Raw genomic sequence first — 24,580 nt, forward strand, 5'->3', positions numbered from 1 at the left:
TGGGTTAGTGCCCCATCCGAGGTTGTTCCCTGCCTTGTACCCTGCGATGGGTTAGTGCCCCATCCTGGGTTGTTCCCTGCCTTGTGCCCTGCGATGGGTTAGTGCCCCATCCTGGGTTGTTCCCTGCCTTGTGCCCTGCGATGGGTTAGTGCCCCATCCTGGGTTGTTCCCTGCCTTGTGCCCTGCGATGGGTTAGTGCCCCATCCTGGGTTGTTCCCTGCTTTGTGCCCCATCCTGGGTTGTTCCCTGCCTTGAACCCTTAAGCTCTGGATCCCCATGACCCTGAATAGGACAAGTAGTTACAGAAGATGGATGGAGTACAAATAAGCTGCCTTGAAATGTGACAATATGTAAAATATTCAAGCCCCTCAACAGCAGATATTACTTTCTAACCAAATATTTAGTTTTAATGAAATTAATCAAACAACAAAAAAAGCCTAAAGACCCTGTGTCCCACCTATAGAGAGCCTGCACACCCAAGTCAAAAGGAACTAATACGTGCTAGCAGTTCATTTAGTCAGTCATGACTGAGTCATTGTGGTCAATCTGTCCATTTGGGACCATTTCTGAAATGGTCTGGAGGTCTTAGAAGATGCACGTTATATGCTGAGACTCACTGTACGACTGCAATGCCCTGCTTGCAAACCATCATAAGAATTCAGACCAGAAACTGAAAACTGACCAAGATCTTTGCTCTAAAGCGCCATGGCGCCATCTATAGCAAATCAATAATATAACAGCATTCATTCATGTTACCTGTGGCCTGTACTACGAAGCGGGGTTACTGGCTTATCGCGGTAAATTGTCGGATTTAAGGTACCACAGTTTAAATGAACTTAATATTCCTTCGCTTACATTTTGCCCAGACTACCTTAAATCCGACAAGTTACCCCGATAAGCCAGTAACCCCGCTTCGTAGTATAGGCCACTGGACTGTCACACTGGATTGTATGTATACAGCCATTTCACACGTGTACCATGCAGCGCAGAACGTTATCCAAAACATACTTCCATTAAAATCTATGACTTTTGGACATTGACGGCACCCTCCCCAGCGAAGAAGTGTAATTACCCGACGGCTTAACACAGGGAAACAGGGAACATATCTCGGCCGTTTATCTTATGCATTTCCCTTTGTTTTAGGCAAGCCTAATTGGAATATCACTACCGGTCACAGACCTATTTAAAATCGGTCAATTGTTGCTCAAAAATCACAATTAAGGAGAAGATGGCCTCGTCAACTCGTTTTTTACAAATGTATAACTCACTATGATTTCTTGCTTGAATATTGTTTCTCCCGTTAACTTCGTTTTTCACCAACTGAAGCTACTAGACCGCCCCTCTTCCCAGAGCACACATGTACCCCCCCAACCCCAGAACTGCCCGTGTCAATGGTTAATTTGCACTTTTTCAATTAGACACCATTGTGTGCATAGACGCGGGAAGACGGTTTGGCCTCAGTGCTGAAAGTCGAAACGACCAGTACACATAAGTTATTTCGTGTAGCTGTCAGCAGCTAGCTTCTTTTTGGATAAATAATTATAAAGTTACCCATGAGCCCTTGCGAGATAATATAACGCTGATTTTTTTTTTGACGAAACAAACTAGAGAGAGCGCTGAATCCCTGCGCGTGGGAGTCTTACACAAATATATGTTCTGAGGGCAGAACGAAAAATGATTGGTCGGTCCCGCCTCCTCTGGTTGCTTGGACACACCTCCTCTACGATCTTATTTCTCTGAACAATTCATTTTTCGTTCTGGCCTAAGAACATTTTTGTGTAAGTAAAATTCCCATGAGCGTACTAGTGATTCTCTGTTAAAATAACTGGGTGAAGATAAGTGGAGGGATTCAGAACATGGACAGCAAATAATCTCCTACGACTTGATCCAGCGGTTTTTCTTAACCATTACACCATGTAACCATTACGCCATACGCCATATCCAAGCGATTAGAGATTAAAATTGTACCCAAAACCTTTTGTGTTTTTAAAAATAATTCATTCTCCACTAGAGGGTGACAAAAGCTTACATTTACATTCAACTTCTGCAAATTAACAATGCAAGGCAGAAATATCCATCCAACCATCTTTGAAACCGTTATCCTGGTCACAGTCATGGAAGAGGGGGCTGGGGGTTATAAGGCATTACAGGGCACAGAGCTACAAGGCAGAAACATTTTAATAACAATCAGAAATTAAACTAAAAGGTGATCAGATTTATTGTTCCAGCCAGGTTTATACAAGGAACATTGCTTTGTTTAAGTTGATGCTAAGAGTGTTCTGAAGTGGGATTAATTTATCTCTGTCCATAATTTCTGAGAACAGAGTTTGGAGTGGACTCAGCAAAAATAACGAACCCAGCTTTACAATGTAAAAAATGTTTCGGAAACCGTCCCAGGAAAAGCCTCTGACAAAATCCATGACCTCAAACAGAATTATGGCAATCATGCATTATTATAACTGAAAAAAAACATGTGTTGCGTGAGAGTATTTCATTAACCCCGGTGACTCTTTATAGTTTAGTACTTATTTGTAGCTCTAAGGATCTAGTGATCTCCAAAGGTTTGGAAAACTGGGAAGCACTTAATTTCAGACCAGCTAGTGTGGTAATGAAGGGAGCCCTTTCATAAACAGGCTGGGCACAGCTCGATGCTGCGAAGGGGAGGGCAGGGGAGCCACAGAACAATCACATATTATTCCCCAACACGGAGAGCAGCAGTTAAACAACGCAATAAGGGGGCAGAGGCTGGACTAGCGGATTCCGACACACCCACCCAGCGTTACATGTCGTGTGGAGGCTAAGCGACCATACAGCCCAGCAGCAAAAGAGGAGGGAGCCCCCTGAGAAGGGATATGTCCCCAGGCCCCTCTTCTGGGGAGGTAAATGTAAAGGGTGGGGGCCTCAATCCCACCTCAGTCCCTACTGTGTTTGTTCAGGGAGTTCTCTCGGGCCCCCGGTGGGGCACACTGATGCCCCTCACACAGGCTGCATTCAGGCCTGCACCCCCCAGCCCTACTGAGGAGTCCTGTGTGCTGCTAAAAACAGGTCTTAATCAGGGGAAAATATTCCCCAGGAATTACTTTTAATCCTTCCCCCCCCCCCCCCAACCCCGGCGTCCCCTCTAGCAAGATAAATAAACAGACATCGGGCTCTGTCCTGTAACAGGGCAGGCTTTTAGGATTCACTGGTGCAGGGTGGGGGGGAACACGGTCGTCACATTAGAAAATGAATAGTGACCTGGGGTGGGGCTCCCTGGGACAGTGATGGACCCAGCAGACACAGGGCACAGGCTGGGGTACACCCTGGCAGGGATGCCACTGCATGTTTTGGACCAGAATAATACTAATGTTAATGATAACATTCCTTCATAAGAACAAGCAAGTCAATGTGAACCGCATGCGTAACAGAACACATGAAGAACTCGCTGAAGCCCCCAGGCCAAAGTGTGACACACTAAAAAGATGCATTTTTTGCTGTTGGGTTGATCTTTAGCGATCTCAAACAATCACCAAAGGAACAGTTATAAACTCACACGGCCCGACATAACTGCAAGGGGCATAAACTTGTGCAGGCAGTCATGCAAAATAAAGAGCGCATTCATTCTCAGCCCCGCAGATGTACGCTTGCCGATTGCCCTCCGACGATCACGTAAAGAGTGCAGCCTTATTAGGCACAAAGTAGGTGTGAGGTCACACAAGTTCTCAGGGAAAAGCAAAGTGGCTTTTCTTACTCTATGTTTGCCAGACAGGAAAAAAGACTCCTGTTCCGTAGCTTTCAGCGTCCTCTGAGCTTCCAGCTGCCTGGGAGTTAGGGAGGCGGTAGTCACAAGTGTCCAATCTAAATCATCGAAACTTTCTGGCACTTGGTTCAAAAAAAAAAAAAAAAATCTGTATTGAGAGCAAAGACTGCTCAGACCTGAAGTATCACCACTCCTGAAGTCACAGTAGGTCTGACCTCAGGTTAGAAATGGTCTGAAGAGCGTCCTCTGAATCCCTGGCTGGACACTGTAACCTAAGAAGGATGATCAATATCCGTAAGTGACTTCATCTTATTGCCTCTTTGAACGGCCTGGTGGAATATGTTACATAATGTCGATTCCTGTGCTTTTTCTGCTGGCTTAATGCCTTAAGAGTACAAGCTGACAGCATTTTGTTGTCCTTCCCTGTAGAAATAGAATCCTTGTCACTCAAAAGCCTTTTTATAACCAGATAACTTACCTGAAGAGCCGGGTATCCATGCAGAGCGCGGGGATCTCGCAGAGGTTTTAGCTGTGGTAATGTGCATAGGTTCATTCACATGAGCTAAGTACGTGAAAAACGAGCACCTTGGTGTGTGTATGTGTGGGGTTTGGGAAGATGGGATTTTGTACAGGGGCAGGCTGGGCAGAGGATGTAACTCCTTATAAAACAACAGCATGGAAAGCTGCCACCGCCAGACCTCTGCTGAGAGAAGCCATCTGTAGAAAGGAAAGCCTGAATGGGGAATTGGAAGACTGCTTAAAATGGGTCAGACTCACCGCACCCTCTGAAAGATCCACCCGGGCTCATTCTGCACGCACATAGTACCCCTGGGGTATTGTAAGACCCCCCCCCCCCCACAGCCAATCCCCCCACTGCTCTGTGTCCAGGGACAGGGTAGCGCGTGAGAATCTGGGTTTGTGAACTTACTGTGGATGGACAGATGTAGTTTATTCAGTTTGTATTAGCCAGAACTCACTGAATTACCCTTATACAAATACTGAGGGCATTTAAAGGGGGCAGTTTCTGTTTGCTGCCCTACAAATGCTTTTGATTACAGAACATGCATGGATAAAAGAGCCATGGAGAGGAGTTGGAAATGATAAAAGAGAGAATAAGAACAGTTTTGCTTATAATATAACTCTTTTTAACAAAATATTAGCAAATCTAAGATTTTTTTTCCAATGCAAGATTTCATCCAAACTGTGGGTCAAATTACAGTCAAACTGAGCAAATGCTGGATTCAGAACAATATTTGCAAAATTCTGACACAGAACACCAAGCTCTTGGCTCAGAAAGTGGGCTGTTCAGCATTTGTTAATGGTCCGTTTTTTTCTTCCCCTCATTGGATCACTTACCAGTTTGTTAGTTTATTTTGATATTTTTATCCATTAGTAATAATTATCCATTATTATCCTTTAGACAATAAATGGCAGTCAGACGAATCTTTGCTGTTTCCTCTATGCAGGGAATATTAGATTAAGGGACCGTCTGACTTCAGGGGTTAAGATCAGACATAGGATCCTACAACGTGAGAGCCACAAACAGAGGAAGAAAAACAAAATGTTACAAATTAGCCACCATAGCTACTCCTGCAGTCCTCACTACAGGTCTGTCCATGAAACTGGGTTTGTCCCCAGACTGCCAGCTCATTGCCAAGATGGGCTGAAGGCAGAAAATGTGTTTTGCGTGTTCTCTTATTTTGGGACCTGGCAAAAGCTTTTAAACCAAAACAATATTACTGCTGTGTGCCATTACATCAATACTCGAATGTACAGGAAAGTTGGAGTCACATGGCAGCACACGGGAGGACTTAGCTTGAACCGAGAAGGAGGAGTGTCCGGCCAGACTGGTAGGGGGTCACGGCCGGGGAAGGGAGGGCACTCCTTAAACTGGACGGGCAGGGAGTTTCCTCGTCTTGGGGACCCCATTGCGTGCAGCTGGCATGTGCCCCGGTGTGAGGGCTTACCTTGTGGCACACTCGCCTGCCAGGTGAAGGCTAACCAGTGGAAATGAAACAAACAAGCATACAAATAAATAAAAACTGTTTATAACAGCTAAGAGTTACCAGAACAGTTTGTGTCATCTGATTTTAGCCTATGATTAGATTTAGTTGGAGTGTTTTGTAGAGCAGAGAGGACTCACGTATGTTCCTGTTCGTTTTATATGACAGGAGTCCAGAGAGGACTCAGACATGTTCCAGTTTGTTTTGTACGACAGGAGTACAGAGAGGACTAAGTTCTTGTTTATTTTGTAAGTCAGGGGTGCAGACAGGGTGCAGACATATTCCTATTTGTTTTGAACAACAGGAATACAGAGAGGACTCAAATATGTTCCTGTTTGTTTTGTACCACAGGAGTACAGAGAGGACTGAAACATATTTCTGTTTGGTTTGTACAACAGGGACACAGAGAGGACACAGACATATTCCTGTTTGTTTTGTACAACAGGGACACAGAAAGGACACAGACATATTCCTGTTTGTTTTGTACAACAGGGACACAGAAAGGACACAGACATATTCCTGTTTGTTTTGTACAACAGGGACACAGAGAGGACACAGACATATTCCTGTTTGTTTTGATCCCATCAGCTTTAGCCAGAATTCAAGTAATCCTGCTCAACTTTAACAACACTCCCCTATTCACTGTAAACAGACCCATCTAACACTAGAGTATGCCCGACACTCTCTGTCCAACGGCCAGGCTTACATCTGACTAGATAATCATCCCCCCTCCCCCATCGCACCATGGCTGTGTAATTTTCACCCAACAGCAAAGGCATTTGCTGGCATTTGAAAGCAACACGGTTCCCTGCCAGGCCGAACAGAAAGGGGCGTCTGTAGGCGGCGTCTTGGACACGAGGCCTTGCAGACTCAGGTGACATAACACTCCTCTCCTGGTTGTAACCCTGTGTCAAACAGCAGTGTGGTGTTATTAATCTCAGTAAGGAAGGAATGAATTCAAATACTAAAATGAAACCCTGCAGACCATTCGTTTTTTAGCGAGGAAAGGAGCCAGTTCCTATTCTAATTGCTGCACCTCTAAATAGCTCTCCCTTAGGGCCGAAGACAAACTGAGATATATGAAGTTTATAGGTAATGTAGGACGGGTGATCCAACTCAACTGGAAGGATGGCTATATAAGCACATTTAGTGATCACGTTTAGAGTAAGACTGTCAATTACATTTTTAGGATGAGAAGTAAGTGAACACAACATTATAACATTACATATTATGAAACATCCTATTGTTTTACCATTCAACATAATGTACTTTGTAATAAATAAATAAATAATCAGAATTTTACAAAAACATTGAACAGAATGTGAAAACTACTTTAATGAAGCTGACCTCCACATTTTGATTTATTTCTAATTACATGGGTGTTTAACTACAGTAGTCCTCCTCTCACACATTAGCTGTGTCCAAATTCACGGGGCTGCATCTTTCGAAGGATGTGGTGTAGTAAGGCGTAGTCATTGTAGGTTACGTTCTTTGAAGGTTGACCGGAAAGAACTGTCAAATGGGTTGGCCTGGTCATCACCATCTTACCCTTCAGTCACAAAGCGCTGCTCCTGTCGTTTAGTTGGGACACACCCACTTCACCCCTGTGCAGTGAATCTTGGGATATGTTGGGCTGTGAAGGATCCCTAGGAGCCACACATCGGATGTTGAATGTGATGTTGAGTTGAGGTCCATTCCTCTAAAGAAGTGGAAAATAATCTCTGGTGATTCGCTTTTCCTAATATAATTGCCAGCTATCACAGCAAACATATCCTTGGGGCAATCTGACCGATAGCATAGATGTTACACATCCGTGGGCCAGGCTGCACATCACAGGGACTCAAACCCAAGTCATAAGGCAAAATTCCTTTTTATTTTTTCTCAGGCCATGGAAAGAAAAGAGCTTTTATCTAGTCATTGCCTCAGCACTTTCTCAGAACACTTATGAAACAGGATTCCTAACTGAATTTCCTAATTGCCTCGCAGAAGGGCCCTCCCCATTAGCCGGCTGCGGGGGGAGAGCTCCATGCGCACACATGCCTCTCAGAAGCGCCCACCACCCGCGGAAGGCGAATGGCCCGGACAGGAGGATGGAGCCGCAGGGGGGCGCGGGGAAGGCTGGCCATCGCTCCTGGAAGCTCGCTTCCATCTCCAGGTCCCTGATCCTGTGCCGCTCGGTGACCAGCGACGACAGCAACAGCCCAGAGGAAAAGTACAGCCGACCAGGGGCCAGGAACGGGGACGGGGGGAGACAGCGGTGGGACTGTCAGGAGGCTGCCTTGCACGCCAGCGCCTGGTCGGCCTCCCCGGGGATTCCACCACGAGGCAGCCCTACCGTGACCACGGGGGGTCCACAAGAGATCTCCAAACGGACCTTCTCCTTTAAGGTACTGCTGGTTGTTCACTCAGACATTGACGTATCTTTCTGCTCTACCGGTGATGACTATACAGTCCAGGCACATTTCCTTACTGTGCATTGAATGGCAGCAAATGATCAAAATTTTGTAAATTGCACTCACCTGCCGAAACTGATCAATTTCAATTAAAAAAGCATTCTGGTAGTAGAAATTTGGAAAATTTGTGAATTTAAAAGACAATACACAGAGATTTTTCTCTGTAAAGATTTTGTATGACTTGAAAAAATGAATTAATTTCATTTGGTATACTGCCATAATTCACTCTATGTTCACCAGAATATCAATTAAGCAAATTAAAGTATTTAAATGAAAAGTGACCCTGAATCTATCTCGGTTCTTGTGAAAAATACTGTCTGAAATGGAACGAGGCAAAACAGGAGACAATGAAGACAATGAAAAACAATGGCATACAAATGAAATGTTAGAGAACTAACAGCTACTGTGTACAGCTGCCTTTTCCAGAGTGCCTCTCGACTGACTTTTAATGGCCAGCTGATCATGCATATATTAAAATGACTTATTATTATGGATGAGAACTATATGAGACAGTAATAGATAAAAGATGTTCACTTAGTGCCCCCAATGTGAACTGCAATGAATCTCAGTTTTCCTATAGTATGGAACCTCATACTACCAGTCTGTCCCCCTGTGCTTGTGATTCTCTGTAAATTGAATCAGGTCACAAGCCCTTGGAGCTCCAGAGCTGTCTGAAGCACCCTGGGCCCTTCAGAAAAGATGTTTCTGTTCAGACCATGTGACTTAGACCAGACCATGTGACTTAGACCAGTATGAGAGACACGGTGGCATTCTGTTAGCTAGCAGATTTTCTTACTCCCAAAACATCGGGCCTTAATCACAGTTGCAGCACACGGTGGATGAGAAGAGTAACACAGTGGACCAACTGTCAGAGTACGTGCACAGAACATGACAGAGTATGTGAGTTTGGATTTAAGAGGCTGAATTTATGAATGGCAATCAATCATGCCGCTCTTAAATTGGCAAGACGCCTATGTGTCTACCTGAATATTTATTCCTAGGAAACAGTCACGTAACTATAAAGGAAGATGACAGTTTAATATCCGCTGTGACCAGCCAAGTATAAAAATGTATGTTCTCATTTTATACTTTGTGAGCGACAAACACCCTATGCATTTGTCTGTAACACTTTACTTGGAGGGGACTAAAATAATGTAGCATTATGCTATTACTTATGTATTAATTAATCAAACAAACCAAGTCTTTGTTACATACTGATCTCATGTTCATTCATCATTAAAGAATTGATCTCAAGCAGTTACTATATTTGTTGCTGTATCTGTTAATTCTGTGAACCTTTGTGAATTACTGAAGGAACTACTGAAGAAACAAGTAATGAATAACACGTGAAATAATGAGCTCATGTTTGTTCCCCATTAATGAATCATGACGCATCTTTTATTCCAAGAAGTTGTTATATTTCTTACTATATTCTGTAATTTTTTGTGAACTACTGAAGGAACAAGTAATGAGTGACCAAAGTTAAATACTGATCTGATATTTATTCATCACTAATGAATCATGATGCACCTTTTACTATATTTGTACATAATTTGTACTTCAGTAGTAACAGAGTTACTACTAAGTATTTGTGACCCCTCAAGTAAAGAGTAACCCATTTGTCTAACTGGCACTCCCATTTTAATGAGCTTCACTTTTCCATTTCTGGCTCCAACATGTTGCTCTGAAGCTCTGGATTCTGGTCAGATCAAAGTGTGCTGTTTACGGTTCACTTATTTAGCCATTCGGACTCTTGCGAGTGGGAGGGCTTGATTTTGTCATAAAGAAAACATTTACCCCTCACAGAGGCTCCTTTGTAACTCCAATGATATCCCAACACAGAGAAGCAGTATCTGGAGAATGTGTGTGGCTGGTGAAGAAGGCCCAGGAGCCCGTACTGGCCATCATAACACCCTGCCTGCTGAAAGAGGCCTTACTGTACACTGCACCAAAAATGGAGGCGTGCTGCACAGGTAAAGAATCATTTTCACTTGGAGAAAATAATGTGCCCCAATTTGTGAAGAAAGTTTAAGTTTTTATAGCGATTAATCGCTTTCTATGTGTGTTGGGCTGAGGTACAATATTCAGCCGGTCAATTCTACAGGTGACATAGGCGGCCGGCTAGGGCACCACCTTCTGTGGGGGCGCTTACTTACCAGCCAATTTCACTTTGCCTCAGACAGGGGGCGCTGGCGATGACACTCGCCTAGGGTGCCACATTGCTAGGACTTTTTTTTTTTTATATAATGCTCATAATGTACATTTTGAATGGCCAGAAAATGTGCATGATTTATTCTTGCTGCATGGGGTCACGTAGGTTACGTTAAAATACAGAAACACTGCTAAAGCGTCAGCAGCTAATGGTGCATGTATCGTGTCGCTCTAACCTGCAGGGACAGTGACCTCCAGCCGGGGGCCGATTCTCTTCTAGCCAATGGCAAGGTCCGCGGGGGATGTGCCGAGGTGGAGGAAGACTCAGCAGGGGGGTCACGTGCCAGGGCACCTCACACGCTGGCATGCAGTGAGGTAAGGCATGCGTGGGCCCCTCACCTCCACAGCGCCCTCCAATTCACCCACCCCAGGGGCCCCTAAAACAGGCTAATAGTTACTCCCCCACTAACTGTAACACATCACCATAAATGCAGCACCCGTTGTCTCAGCAATAATAGAAGGATAATCTCTATATGCAAAAAGATCTCCACTTTTTCCTCAGACTGCATGTACCGAGGTGAATTTTCTTCTGACACCAAGCTCTTCGGAGAAATACTTCTGCTGTTTTTTTTTTTTCTCCCTGCCCCCCTCATAAAAATTTCATACATTTAGTGATTTATAGCAAATAAATGAAAGTCTCCCCCCTCCTCCCAACTCAATGCGGTCGGTAAGTGAGGATGAAGCTGTGGATTGTACTGTGTATGTCTGTTCCTATTCTTAAGGCTTAGTTCCAGCTCAGGAATGCATACGACGCTCTAATGGCTCTCGGCCCAATGCTGTAGTGTTCTGGAACCTTCTGCTAGGTGGCTGGCTGCACCCCCGAATACTGCCAATGCAACATAAATAGAGACAGCTAGACAGACTGGCTGACAGACAAACAGAGATACTATATTGATCCGGGAGGAAACTGCAGATGTTGACTACAAATGTAGCTTCTACAGGAGAAGGGAACATCCAGGCGAGTAGGGAAAAAAAGAGAAATGGCCAGACATGTGACTAATGTGGACTCAGCCATACCTCGATTGTTTTCACAGTGCCAGCTTGACAGCGGCAAAAGAAACTGGCTCCGCTGCCTCAGCTCTGAGGAAAAACGGTCGTTAAGGAGACAAATTAAAAGCAGACAAAATAAAGTCACATGAACAAAAAGTCGCTAAGCACTGAATCCAAATCTCAGAACTGAAATGCAGCTCACATAAATAATTGAAATACCTGTACAAACACGCCAAAACGAGGGTTGTTTCTTTGCCCCATGCGCTTCTTCCTAACCCTTACCACAGGAGTCTTTGACGAGTGAAAATAGTACCACGTTGGTCAACAGTGGAGTCCCATTAATGTCTCCTGCTGTGAGAGACGAAGCACGCATCCTCACCAGCTACGGTTGTATGGAGCACGCTGGGAAAACGGTCACACTGAAGGTGAGCGTCGCCATATTTACCAGGGCGGACAGCAGCTGCCTTGTCTCACCAAGACCGGGCACTAGGGCTGGGCGATATGGACCAAAAATCATATCTCGATATTTTTAGCTGAACTGCGATATACGATATATATCTCAATATTGTTTTCCCATAAAGTTATAACAAATATACAGTTCCAAGTCAGAGCCAAATGTCCTCAATGTCACACGGGCAATTTATTTACAGACAGCTGTACATGTACATGAAAAAATGGCTCAAAAATGTCAATTTGTCCTACCTTACAGCGTTTCGACAGATATATATATAGATTGGTGCTACCTTACCGAAAATGTTATTGTCATTTTTATGGGCTGAAACTGATAGCGGATAATCCAAAAAATAAATACGTAACTTGTGTCTAAAAAATACAAACTAATGTAATGTAAGCAGGCATTGTGAGTCTGAAATACCTTATAAGATTAAGTGTTAGTACATGTCACGTAATTCGACATACAGCGTAGTAAATCAGCGTGATGCTGACAGTAAAGTATGATCAGTGTATTTAATAAAATATTTTAAATGTATGAACATTGAAAACATAGAAATAAGCCATAACTCCAACGCAAGGTAGGATAGATCCGTGGGCGGTTCTTCAAGCACGAGAAAAGGGGCTTGATTTCATTGTGCGCATGCACAGTACCCAAGGTAGGACGTTTCCATAGGTTAGGATGAAATGTTAGAACACCGGCATATATTATTTTACGAACCAGGGGGGTATTTCACTGAGCAGGATTTCTTGCTTAGCCGGATAACTTGTTGGATATATGGTAATCTGGGCTAAATGGACTATATAATCGTCCACTTAAATGTAGCTCAGACTACCTTAAATCTGACAAGTTATGCGGCTAAACAAGAAATCCTGCTTCGTGAAATACCCCTCAGCTCATCTTCGCTAGCTTGCCTCATGTCTTTGCCTGTCTCCATGTTGTCCCTGCATGCAGGACTTGTGAGTGAGTGGGAGGGGTGGGTTGTGTTTGGAGAGGGAGAGGGGCAGGGAAGGGCGCAGTTGTGTAAGAGGTAGGGTGAGGAGAAATAGGCGAAGTAGAGGCGCTATGAATATAATTTTAAAGCAACAAACTATATCGATATAAACGATATTGTCTCATCATATATCTTGTATGAAAATATATCGATATATCGTAAAAACCCAATATATCGCCCAGCCCTACCCGGCACTACTCTATTTCTTGAAGGACCCCATTGTGGAGGCCAGCTGTGGGGAGACTGGTCACAACTGGGATGTGCAGAAGGCAGAGAAGAGTGACCAGGGCAACCAGTCTAACAGTCCAAAGACACGGTCTAATTCCACCAGTAAGTCACATAGACACAAACAGCTAAACATTACAGGAACATATGATGAAGAAGCCTTACTTTGCAATCTCATCTCAAAAACCACAAAAATTGACTGAGGGAGTTTTGGGAATTTGCTCTTAAATTGTTACTTACTTATTTTCTCCTTATCTGACTGAAAAAACTGAATAATTTGATGTGGACAGTCTGCACATGCTATCCATACATTAATCTATTCACATTTCAAACTGTCTACACCCCCTTCTTTCAGCCGTCAGTCCCTACTGGATCGGCGACTTGGACACATTGATACTGAAGACTCCAGAGATCTCCCGTGGCCATCGCCAGAGGAACACTCGCTTTTACGGAAACAGGAAGTCCCTGTCTCAGCAGTTGGAATTTCCTCATGGATTTTCACAGGTAAGAAGTCTTTGAAGTTACCCATAGTTACCAACGTCTACTCCAAATACATCTCAGCGATGTCAACAGCAGATATTCCCACAAGTCCAGGTGTTTTCCCAGTTAGTTAGAAATGAAAACTTAACTTATCAGTATTTACACTTGTCAAAATATCATTTGAGGATAATTCAAGCATGATTCCAAGGTCTTGCCAGAAGTAGCAATGTCTGTTTATTGCTAAGAAACCCACTTAAATCTCAATCTTTCAACAATCGTCAATTCTGTATATAGAAAGTTACCATCTGGTTAAACCTAGAGTGTCATGTAGTATTCCATAAGATTTTGCAAGGCATGGAATGACTCCAGCAAAGACGTGTCCTGAGATGCTCCTACACTGTAACTGCGGATTTCTAGGCTGTTCCGAGACCCTCTCGCTCCTTGAGTTCGGCTCACCTGGTCCACCTCAGCAGCAGCAGCATGCAAGCCTTCATCATCTGCAATGTCGTCCTGATGAAGGGTCAGGGAAAGGTAACACCTTAGCAAGGACAGAAAACCCCCAATGCTTAGAAAGTGCGCTGAATGAGCTCGGCAGTCACCGAGGATCCCTCTGTTCCCTGTCAAGGGTTTGGGCTTCAGCATTGTTGGCGGGAAGGACAGCATATGTGGACCCATGGGTATCTATGTCAAGACCATCTTCTCGGGGGGAGCAGCAGCAGCAGATGGCAGGCTGCAGGAAGGTAGAGTGAAGAAGAACCGGAGTGTTTCTCAATATGCGTATTTGACCATACTTGTGTTTTCAAATACCCGTTTGACATCATCTTCCATTGTCGAAGTTCAATAATCAAGAACAGAAGAACAGAGGCAGGTAAAAATCCCCAGTTGTCATTCTTGCCTGTTCTAAATATCGAGGATACATCGGTTGCGTCCTTGTTGATAAGAACAATCCCATGATTCAATGCAGCTCAAGTTCATTCTCGGGAGACAAGTTAGCAAGAATGCTCTTGCACAAGTATGATGTTTGCATTCTTGGTATTGATAAACAACCCTACTGTTGCTGTTCATCCTACCGTGGTGTAGAGCCACCATGCTCACTGCCCCCCCCCCCACCCCCCTCATTTCTATCATGCAGGGGATGAGATTCTGGAACTGAACGGCGAGTCTCTGCATGGCCTGACTCATGAAGATGCTTTGCATAAGTTCAAAGTGAGTGTGCCTTCGTTGATTTGGTCCTGGGCCTTTGTTGGGAATACCTGTCCAAGGCATGAATGTGTAAATGGCCACTATACAGATTCTCTCAGCTCCGTTGCCAAATGCAGCCACTTAGCAGCTACTTTTTTGTGTGCAAAGCAAATCAAGAAGGGCCTCCTGATGCTGGTGGTGCGGACGAGCCTGCGGCCCGGGGTGCTGTCTAGCCAGGCTCAGGCAGCCCAGCTCTGCCGTTCCCGCTCCCTCAGCACCAGCACGGGGATCAGCAGGGCCAGCGCAGACATGAGTGACTGCAGCTTCACGGCCACGCCAGCCAAACCCCAGGACCGCATTGTGATGGAAATCTCACTGCAGAAAGGTCGCTGCCATCCAGTGGGGCAGAAATATTTCACAGGAGCCTTTAAACCACCAGCAGCACTCAAGTTTAAGGTCAAACATCACACAGCAACGTTTGAGGATAATACTTTCACCATTATGTCATGATATTGCTTTCTCTCACATACTTAATAACATCTTAATTTAGATTGTATTTAATTATAGTCCTACTGTGACCCCTTTCAGGACAATTCCACTTGTTTATCATCCCTCTGTCTTTGTGGCTCACAGAAGCCGGTGTGGGACTTGGAGTTGGACTCTGTTGTGTCCCGTCGGGGGAGGGCTGCCCCGGAATTCATATCCACACTCTCTCACCGGGATCGGTAGCCCACATAGATGGGCGCCTCAGGTGAGCGACTCCTCCGGGCAGGTCGACATACGCGCAAAGGCCGCCCCCCTCTCAGCCGGCCACATTTCCCCATGAAGGTGCGGGGACAAGATCATGGAGATCAATGACACTGTGGTCTACAACATGACGCTGAACGAGGTGTACACGGTGCTGAGCCAGTGCAGCCCAGGTGCGGTCCGCGTCCTCATCAGCCGGCACCCCGACCCCAAGGTATGTACCTCATGGACAACTTGACATGGTTCCCCATCGCCAAAGCCCTACAATCCAGGGTGTGATGGAAGCCTTTACTGATCTTTACTGATGGTATAATTGGTTCTTCTGGTACTTCATCTAGGTCTCAGAGCAGCAGCTGAATGAGGCCATCGCTCAGGCTGTGGAGAGCAGCCAGTTGAAGAGAGACAGGAGCCAATGGAGTATAGAAGGTAGTGAACCTCATATCTACTGTACTTATGTGATTATTGTGTGATGGCATGAGCCACCCCTCATGGGACATGAACACAATATACACTGTGTGCTTAAAACCACTGGCAAGTCCAACGCAAAGCTTTTCTGCAAAGCCACAAATAACGATTCGTTCTTGAATCCATTCCTTCCTTAAGCATTGTTTCTTTAGCATTTCTCCATGTGGCCACACCTGGACAGAGAGAGCTGTAGGTCTGCAGAGAGACTGATTACTGCTGGCATTTTGGCAGGTCTGAGGAGACCGTCCCCCTGTTCCCACGGGAGGCCGAGATGTGAGAATTGTGTTGAAAGGAACTTCTTGCAGCCCGGAGGCCGCCGGGTCCCAAAACTGATGACCCGCTCATGCAGCGACAGCACCTACAATTACCGCATGCTATGCAGCTCCTGCAGTCTGGTCCACAGCTACCCGCAATCAGACCCCAAGGCCAGGGTCCACAGCATGGACATCCCACTGCCAGCGTCGCCGGTATCGGGGACCGGGTCCTGGCCTGACAGTAAACCACCTTCATACCAGGACTACAATGTTCCCCACAGCTCCTCTGACACAGTCCACTGTCTACACCCATTAGACTTGAGGATCAGGAGCTCGAAGGCTCTAGGATCTGACCCCCCAAGCCCCACCCAGACTCAACTGGACAGATTTAACGGACAGTCTCTTGCTGACTCACAGGGATCCAGCCGAGATTCCCTGGATGATGCCTGGCCTCGTCCCCAATCAACATGCCAGGTGTGATCGTTTTTATGCCAAACAGATTAATATTCAACTTGAATTTGTAAAATGATAAAAAATATACATGCAGGGAACACTATGTTTGTAATCAGGAAGCTCAGCACTTTCTGCTGTAATTCAAATGTTAGCATCTGCAAAAATAATCAGTAAGAAAATGAAAATGAATTAAGCGTGAATTAAGCATGCCTCATCATTCAAGGTTTGGCTCAGATGCAGGTAGTTTGTAAGTCTTTATAAATGTGAATTACAGGGCCACCACTTCCCAAACTCTGCAAAAAGCTGTATTTCACTTTCAAAACTAAACGGTTAAAAGCTTTACTTGAAACAAAACTCTTAAAACCGAAAGTGTGTGGGTGGTCTGAACAGCTCAATCCAGCATCTTACACAATCCTGACATTTGAGTCAAATTAATTGCTCTTATTCACTCTAAGAACAGCAACTGACAAATGAATGGATTGTTTTATAATGTTTTTTATACTGAAAATTGTCTTTTTTCTCTACATGCCTCTAGTTTTTTTGCAGTATTTACATGGCTTTAAGAAAGATTCCAGAATTGCTATTTAAACATGTATGTTGAACTATTTCTCTCTTGTGTTTGAGCTGGTGAGCTTTGTGCATGGGGCTAACACTGGAGATGCACTTATCCAGAATATCATTATTTACAATGCAGCATTTATGCAGCAATTCGTCTCATGCAAATCATGCGTCATTTCCTGTGCAAGTACACCAGCTTTTTTCAATTACAAACTGATCAAATCGTTTACCTACATTTCACATCAAATCACTAAATCTAAATTATAGACCAAACGAAAAAAACAAAATGGCCATCATTGTTGTATAATTTGTGTTTGCCTATTGGCTGCAGCGTACATATTTAAATATTGTGGTTTTCACATAACTAAATGGCTTTTACAGTACGAGCAAGATGCAGATCTCACGATCATTCATGCACACGTGACCATGACCTTTGGAATGTTTTGTATGTGGAAAGTGACCATCTAAGTGATTCCCCCAGCACAGCGAGGTGTCTGCATGCTTGGTATGAAAAATGTCTCAGCCTGCACTGCTGAATCCACAGGGGGATTGATGCAATTTGCGTCCGCAGTCAGTAATGCATGTCAGATTAAAGCCGACCGGATGCGTTGCTGGTACCTTCTGCGGTTGCTGCAAATGGAGCTCGGAGTGCTTTATTTCCTGTTTCTGTTACAGGAAGCAGCCGGCAGGCTGCCTGAGACACCGAGGGTGACACACAGAAGCTCCTTAGCTGTCCCTGCAGCTTCAGATCCGACAGATCTCTCCTCCAGAGGAGACAGCAAGCACAAAGGTAGGACTGATGTTTAATGATGACATCCTATAATAGATGGCATCTGATTTGCTGTGATGCTCACCTGGAAAAAAATAAATCCAACAAAAAAAAAATGGAAAAAGGAAATCATATTTTTTCTGTAAAAAGTACAATATTGCTGTCATATGAATAATATTTAGCTTCTGGAGGTTGTAGTAAAGTGGATGAATTAGCCAACATGCCAGTTAAGAAGAGGTAGAGTAAATGTTGTTTCCTGTGCTTGTTGTTGGCAGGTCCTAAGTCTGCCCTTCACGTGTGCTCCCAGAGTAAGAGGCCAGTGCTGAGGAGGCAAGCCTGTGTGGAACTACACCAGGACAGCCAACCACTGGACCCCTGGGTGAAGGGGACCCCCTGCATTGGGACAACGCACAGTCCAGCCACCATGAGTGAAGAGAATGGGATGGAAGAGGTCAATGGTCCCGCCTTGCCTGAGAGCACTGAGGCGGCCCAGGACCTCAGTACAGCCAAGGTGGATGAATCGGCGAGTGTGAAAAAGGGTCCGCCTGTGGCACCCAAGCCCACCTGGACTCGGAAGAGCCTGGTAGGGAGGATACAGGCAGAATCCAGCAGAGTTTCTGATAAGAAGCCCCCTGATGTGGCCAGGACTTTCGGGGTGAGCTTGAGAAGCACCTCGGCATCGGGCAATCTGTCGTTCAAACAAAAGATCCACTCATTCGAGTCCTTCTCTAGCCCCGAGGGACCGGAAAGGGGCAGCCGACGTCTTGCTTCTTCCACATCGTTGCCTTTAACAGAGAAATCGCGCCCTTACAACACAGGAAGTGGGCCAAGCAGCAGATCTACAGTGGCTAACTCAGTCAATGAGCACAGGGCCTCCCCATCTGTTCCCACACAGCTGGTCTCTGACTGTCCTACAGGAAACACCAGCACGGCAGGAAGGCATTCTGCTGTTTCCAAAGTCATATCCAGCTCAGAAGAGACCATTCCAGAGGAAACATCTCAAGAAGCTCCAACAGCAACTTCTCCAGAAGCACCTGCTCCAACAGAAACTTCTACAGACACAATTTCTTCAGCGACAACAGCTCCAAAGGCATCTTTCACAGAAGCACTTACTCCAGAAACAGCTTCTCCAGATGAGCCTGATCCAGAAGCAGATCAAGTCTCCATTTCAGCTCCAGAGCCTAAGGTTGACAGCTTGAAGGATGACCTCTTGGACAGGCCTTTCTCATCCAAGGAGTCCATTACGATCGCCAAGCAGCAGAGTCTACGGACAAGAAGCCTGCCCCTGACAACTCCTGAGCTCTCCACTGAGGCCTCCACCACCCGGCTGCTCGATAATGAAAGTCTGGGGAAGATCTTGTCTATCAGCAACCTGGTGTCGCACGCACTGATCCGCACAATGCGCTCCCTACCTCAGTCCCCATGCTTCCGCCTTGGAAACCCCTGGAGCCAAAATCCAGGATCCCCTCTGCCCAAGACAGACGAGGACCCTCCAACTACGGAAACCGCCCCCTTCTCCCCTGGAGCTGACTGCAGTGAAAAGGGCTTCTCTGTAAGGTATGTGTTTTTCTTTTCTGTAGAAGGATTTTGAGTTCCTTGAATTCACTACACTACACACTATACACTGGCTGCTTTGACAGATATGGTGCGCAGCCATTGGGGTGGGAATAGGGCAGCGAACAAGGAAGATGATTTCTGAGATTCGAGAAAAAGCCACAGTGGAGTTGGCAACATGATAACACCGGTACTTAGAGGACGTTTCTTCACGATTTCAAGGGCAGCTTCCTGTGAACTTCCTGTTCCGAAAGCTGAGCCACTGCAAGTGTTCTGTCAAACACAGAGAGATTTGTCCATTTAGACTTTCAAACAGAGCTGCAATTTAGCTGGAGCACTCCGTAGTTCGGTGAATTAACCACCGAATCCAGTAAGATTGATTAGTATCGGTAATTCATCTGTGTTACTCCAATATCCTTGGGTGGGGAGGATAACTAGCTCACTTGAGTGTCCCCCCCCAGCCTGGCGGAGCTCCATGAGTGCACCATAAAGTGGGAATCCGACGGCAGCGAAGATGGCAACTGGGAGAGAGGCCTGTCCAGTATCTCAGCCACCTGTGCCCAGTCGGTCATGTCTGTCATCCTACCCGAGGAGATCAAAAGGATGATGAAAGAAGTTGAGGCCCTGGATGAGGAGGTCCTGGAGGTTAGTCCTGCTCTCCATACAGTAGCAATGATCAAGCTTCTTGACCGATACCACTAAACCTTGTATACCTGGGAGCTGCAGGTGATTAGTGGTTATGAACCTGTATGTATAACCTGAACATGGCTGGTTCAAGACCCTAAGCCTTCACCAGGTTATTTAACCTAATCAAATATCTAGTTATACATATCAGTAAAACATGTAAACTGATTTGGATAAAAGGAGTCACTTACCAACTATGGAGCAGTTCAGGTTATACACCCTGATTAAAGGTATAGCAGCTGCTCCATATCTGCTGCTCGAACTGATAATCAACAGGTTACATACCTTTCGCTTTCACACCTTAAACGTGATGTTAGCTCAGTATCAGCTACAGAAGAAGCCAGTGCCTTTGGGTCCCCATGGAAACCTCCCTTTACCTCACAGAATGACAGCTGCTTTCACGACTTAAGTAACCAACCGCCCATCAAGATAACATCTGTGTTTCCTGTGTCACAATCATTTGTTTCTTCAGCTCATGAAGTAACAGGTCTTGGACTGTGAGATGAGAGTGTCTCAGATTTAGTATCCGGGCACTTAAGGTTGTATTCAGCCCTTCAGAATTGACATAAACTTCCCTTTCATGCTAAACCCAGAAATGCCCAGGAGGGGGCAGCTAAGAGCTCTGCTTCGAATTGTAGTTAAATCCGGCCCATTGCAAGCCACACTGATGTTATTATTTAAGCTGCAGAAATATATCTATATAAAACACATGGTGTCCTCATTTAAAGCTAATAGACTACCGTCTAAATTTTGGAGACTTGAATTCATTTGCCGGAGGACATACAGAGCAGCGACCTGGAGTCACTGCGGGCTCTGGGGGGCAGTGACTTCATCCCTGAAGCGCCAGCCTGGCGTTGGCAGTGGGCAACAGGGCGGATCTGGCCATCTGGTGACATTAACATCAGTGACCGGAATCAGTCAGACAAAGGCTGTGCCTGTGTGTGCATTATTACATTTATATTATACATGCAGAAAAGCTATATGAACAAATATAGACGCTATACGCAGGATAAAAGCTGAAACATTACTGAAGGTGCATGAGCCACTTAAGAGGAGGTGCCAGATAAACTAGTGTTTAGTATAATTGAAGGCTGAAGAGTATTTGCATGGTCATATCGGTGATAAATGACCTGTTTGGTCCCCTCCCCACCCAGCAATTTGAAGATATCAAAGTTGTGATTTTACACAAAGAAGAGGGGGCTGGCCTGGGCTTCAGCATCGCCGGGGGTGTCGACTGTGAGAACAAAGCCATCATTGTGAGTAGCCTTTCATTAAAATAAATAAATAAATACTACCCAAAATAGTACAGATAAAGTTTGCAATTGTGAGAGTCAAACTCAGCCACTCCTTAGGATTATAAACATTAGTGTACATTTAGATGCTTAGCGTCTGCTTTTACCTGAGCAGATGTTGATCTGTTGCCTTATTTGGGCTTTGGCGGTTCCTTGGTGATCTGAGGCTGAGCTCTGGTACCCCCCTGGTCAGGTTCACAAGGTGTTCCCCAGCGGACTGGCGGCTCAGGAGGGCACGATAGAGAAGGGGGATGAGGTGCTCTCCGTCAACGGGCAGACTCTGAAGCACTTGAACCACGCCAATGCCACAGCCATTCTCCGGGAGGCCAGGACCATGAGGCAAGCCGTAGTGGTCATCTGCAAGGCTGGAGAGGGCGAGGCGGGAGCCGGGCCCCCCAGCGACCCGGCTGGCGGCGGCCCAGACCAGAGCAGTGCTGGTAAGTGTGGGGGGGAGCCTGAGCTGCTGCCAAATGAGAGCAATCAGGAGCTGAATCGAAAGCATCACTAACATACATAAGGCTCCACCGGCACTGGAGGGAATCCTTTGGCAAACAGAAGATGGTATCTTGGGCTTAAAGTCATTCCTGGGAAAATAGCGTGGAGGAGTTGTCCTGTAAGTAGACAGAAAGGGTTTGTGGGTAATATTAATGTTCTCTGGTGATATTTGATCGGTAACCTAAGAGAGGCGTAGAACTTAGATAATATATAATGGTGGTCAATGTTCACAAATGTGGCAACAATGTGGCTGCAGAATATTCCAAGTCACCGGGCCCTGGGAGTGCGGTTAACGGAAAAACATTCTCTGGGTTTCCACTTGCAGACGACGGTGGTGGCGAGATCCTGACCATACAGCTAGAGAAGAGTGCAGGTGGCGTGGGCTTCAGCCTCGAAGGAGGCAAAGGCTCAATCAACGGAGACAGACCCCTGGTGGTGAACAGGATGTTTAAAGGTACACAGCGACGGCCCTAAGCACTCAGAACAAGCCAGATCTGAGAGGGCCAAATATGAGAGGGCTAAATCTGAGCTTCACCATCACAGTGGGGGCCATCTTTAATGATTATTTTCATGTCCCATGAAAGCTACAATAATCAACGTATTAGATTTCACTATGCATTTATCATTAATCCAAAGATAGATCTGTCGTCAAAAATCTATTCGTCTTCATACTTGAAAACAGAGAAACTAAAATTCCAAAGCAAAGATTTTGTTTCAGTCAACTAGTTGAGTACTCTGTGACTGTGACTCTCTGTTCTCAACTGGTTGGTGCTTAAACCAGAGACTGGTGTGTAATGTCTAAGACAGGAAACGAACCCTCAGGAAGCCAGTGTTTCATGGTCAACCACTTGCAGAAACTTGACCGCTAAGATATCCTCTAATGTCACAAGGTAGCTTGTCACAGGCTGGCCAGCTAGCTAACCGCACCTAGCCATCTACTGTAGCTACAAGAGACGCTGCCCTTTTCTTCCCTTAGTGCCTTCAACAGATGAAAAAGAAAAAAAAAACACAGTAATTGTAGAGATTTTGAAATCCAAAACTGAAAACATGCCATTGTTCTTTGGACCCTTTGGTATGCAGTTTGTGTAAAAAAACAGACCTTTGGCAAAGATAATACAGGTTCACATTTTAAAGAGGTGCTCTATGGCTGAACCTCAATAAAGCTTGAAAAACCATGCACCTCCAGTTTAGCTATGCAAATAACATATAACTTTATGCAAAGAACCACAAGATTAATGTTTGTCTTATAAGGGTAATTATGACTGCTTTTTTAAGGTGTTAAACAGCATGCACTGCACATTTTAAAATTACCCAGAGTAATGGTGCAGAATCGCCATCTCTAGCCAAGTGTTACCGACACCAATGCACTACAGTCCAGAAACTCACCACACTCATCAAACTGCAGTTCTGTTTTTGTAGACAGGGATCAGACCCTAACTGATTGAAGCTCATCACCGCGTGCCTCTCTCCTCAGACCTAAGCAGCATTCAACTGGGCGACGAGATCCAGCAGGTCCAGGACACGTCTCTGCTGGGGCTACCGCGGTTTGAGGCGTGGAGCATCATCAAGGCTCTGCCCGATGGACCCTTTACGGCCGTCATCAGGAGAAAAAGGGGCGAGACGGACTGAGAGAGCAACATGTGGGTGGCACCAAGCAAGACCCCACAAGGAAGCCTGTGCTCCAGTGAGGGAGGGGTCTTCACTCCATTATCGTAGGAACTGTTTCTGAAACCTAGAAGGTAGTCAGTCCACAATCTATTTTGCGTTTACAAGTTCAGGTCTGTTTACACTTTTTAGAAATCTAAATCAGGGAAAACCATATCTTTTTTCATTTTTTTGGGACTGCAAAAACAGAAAATGAATGCATTGTATCCATATACATATATGATAAGTAATAAAAAATTGATCAGGATTATGCAAAATAAACAGTTTGTCCAATGCATCATATTTGCATACATGTTCCATGTATGATTTTGGTTTTTTAGATTAACATAATCCACAACTCATTCAGCATAAATAAAACCTACACAACAATAACAGAAATGAAGTCACATCTGGGCCCTTAAGCTCAGCCTAGAGACCTAGAGATCACACCCATATCACTGCTGATGTGGCCAGATGCCAAATAACATTTTGCTCAAACTTTCACTCCTGCAGAAGATTAGAGGTAAAGCTAAGTATATAAATGTCTTATATTTTGTATAGGTCAGATATTTAGGCTAAAAAGAGGAAGTGGAATGTATAGTTGTGAAAAAATTAGGACACCCCATTAAATATTCAGTTCTTAATTAAGAAATATCAATGTAATAACATCACCTATGTCAAAACAAGAAAGAAATGCAGTTATTTATCAAAAGAAATTAAGTAAGATGCAAATTCCTACTGAGGAAAAAGTTTTCACTTAATGCATAATAGCTACTGTAGTATGTCCCCTTGACTGAAATAACCTACTGAGATGTTTCCTATAGCCATCTGTCATTCTCCACTCTCCAGTGCAGAATTCCTTAAGCTGTGTGTTTGAAAGGTGTCTCGCATGCACAGCCCACTTCAAATTACCTCACAGCATCTCAATAGGATTCTG

At 45.0% G+C, this 24,580-nt stretch overlaps 1 protein-coding gene across 3 annotated transcripts; it reads left to right on the forward strand.

Annotated features, from left to right (window-relative positions):
* Window positions 1-3,917: 3,917 nt before the first annotated feature.
* Window positions 3,918-23,911, forward strand: il16 (interleukin 16). 3 transcript variants are annotated; one of them, XM_023813836.2, is made up of 23 exons: window positions 3,918-4,033; window positions 7,732-8,129; window positions 10,038-10,168; window positions 10,589-10,721; window positions 11,684-11,821; window positions 13,054-13,171; window positions 13,422-13,570; window positions 13,964-14,077; window positions 14,172-14,286; window positions 14,679-14,752; window positions 14,897-15,113; window positions 15,362-15,479; window positions 15,557-15,689; window positions 15,814-15,901; window positions 16,172-16,668; window positions 17,183-17,239; window positions 17,881-17,995; window positions 18,250-19,531; window positions 19,990-20,173; window positions 21,367-21,468; window positions 21,698-21,941; window positions 22,325-22,453; window positions 23,474-23,911. In XM_023813836.2, exons 1-23 carry the CDS (start codon window positions 4,021-4,023, stop codon window positions 23,626-23,628), a joined length of 4,704 nt encoding a protein of 1,567 aa, XP_023669604.2. In that variant the 5' UTR covers window positions 3,918-4,020; the 3' UTR covers window positions 23,629-23,911. The 3 variants fall into 3 exon arrangements, with proteins under 3 accessions (XP_023669604.2, XP_023669603.2, XP_023669605.2); XM_023813835.2 differs by having other exon boundaries at window positions 3,919-4,033; window positions 7,729-8,129; XM_023813837.2 differs by lacking the exon at window positions 17,183-17,239 and having other exon boundaries at window positions 3,920-4,033; window positions 7,729-8,129.
* The last annotated feature ends 669 nt before the right edge of the window (window positions 23,912-24,580 follow it).

Source organism: Paramormyrops kingsleyae, chromosome 11 (assembly GCF_048594095.1).
Source record: "Paramormyrops kingsleyae isolate MSU_618 chromosome 11, PKINGS_0.4, whole genome shotgun sequence".
NCBI classification, from domain to species: Eukaryota; Metazoa; Chordata; class Actinopteri; order Osteoglossiformes; family Mormyridae; genus Paramormyrops; species Paramormyrops kingsleyae.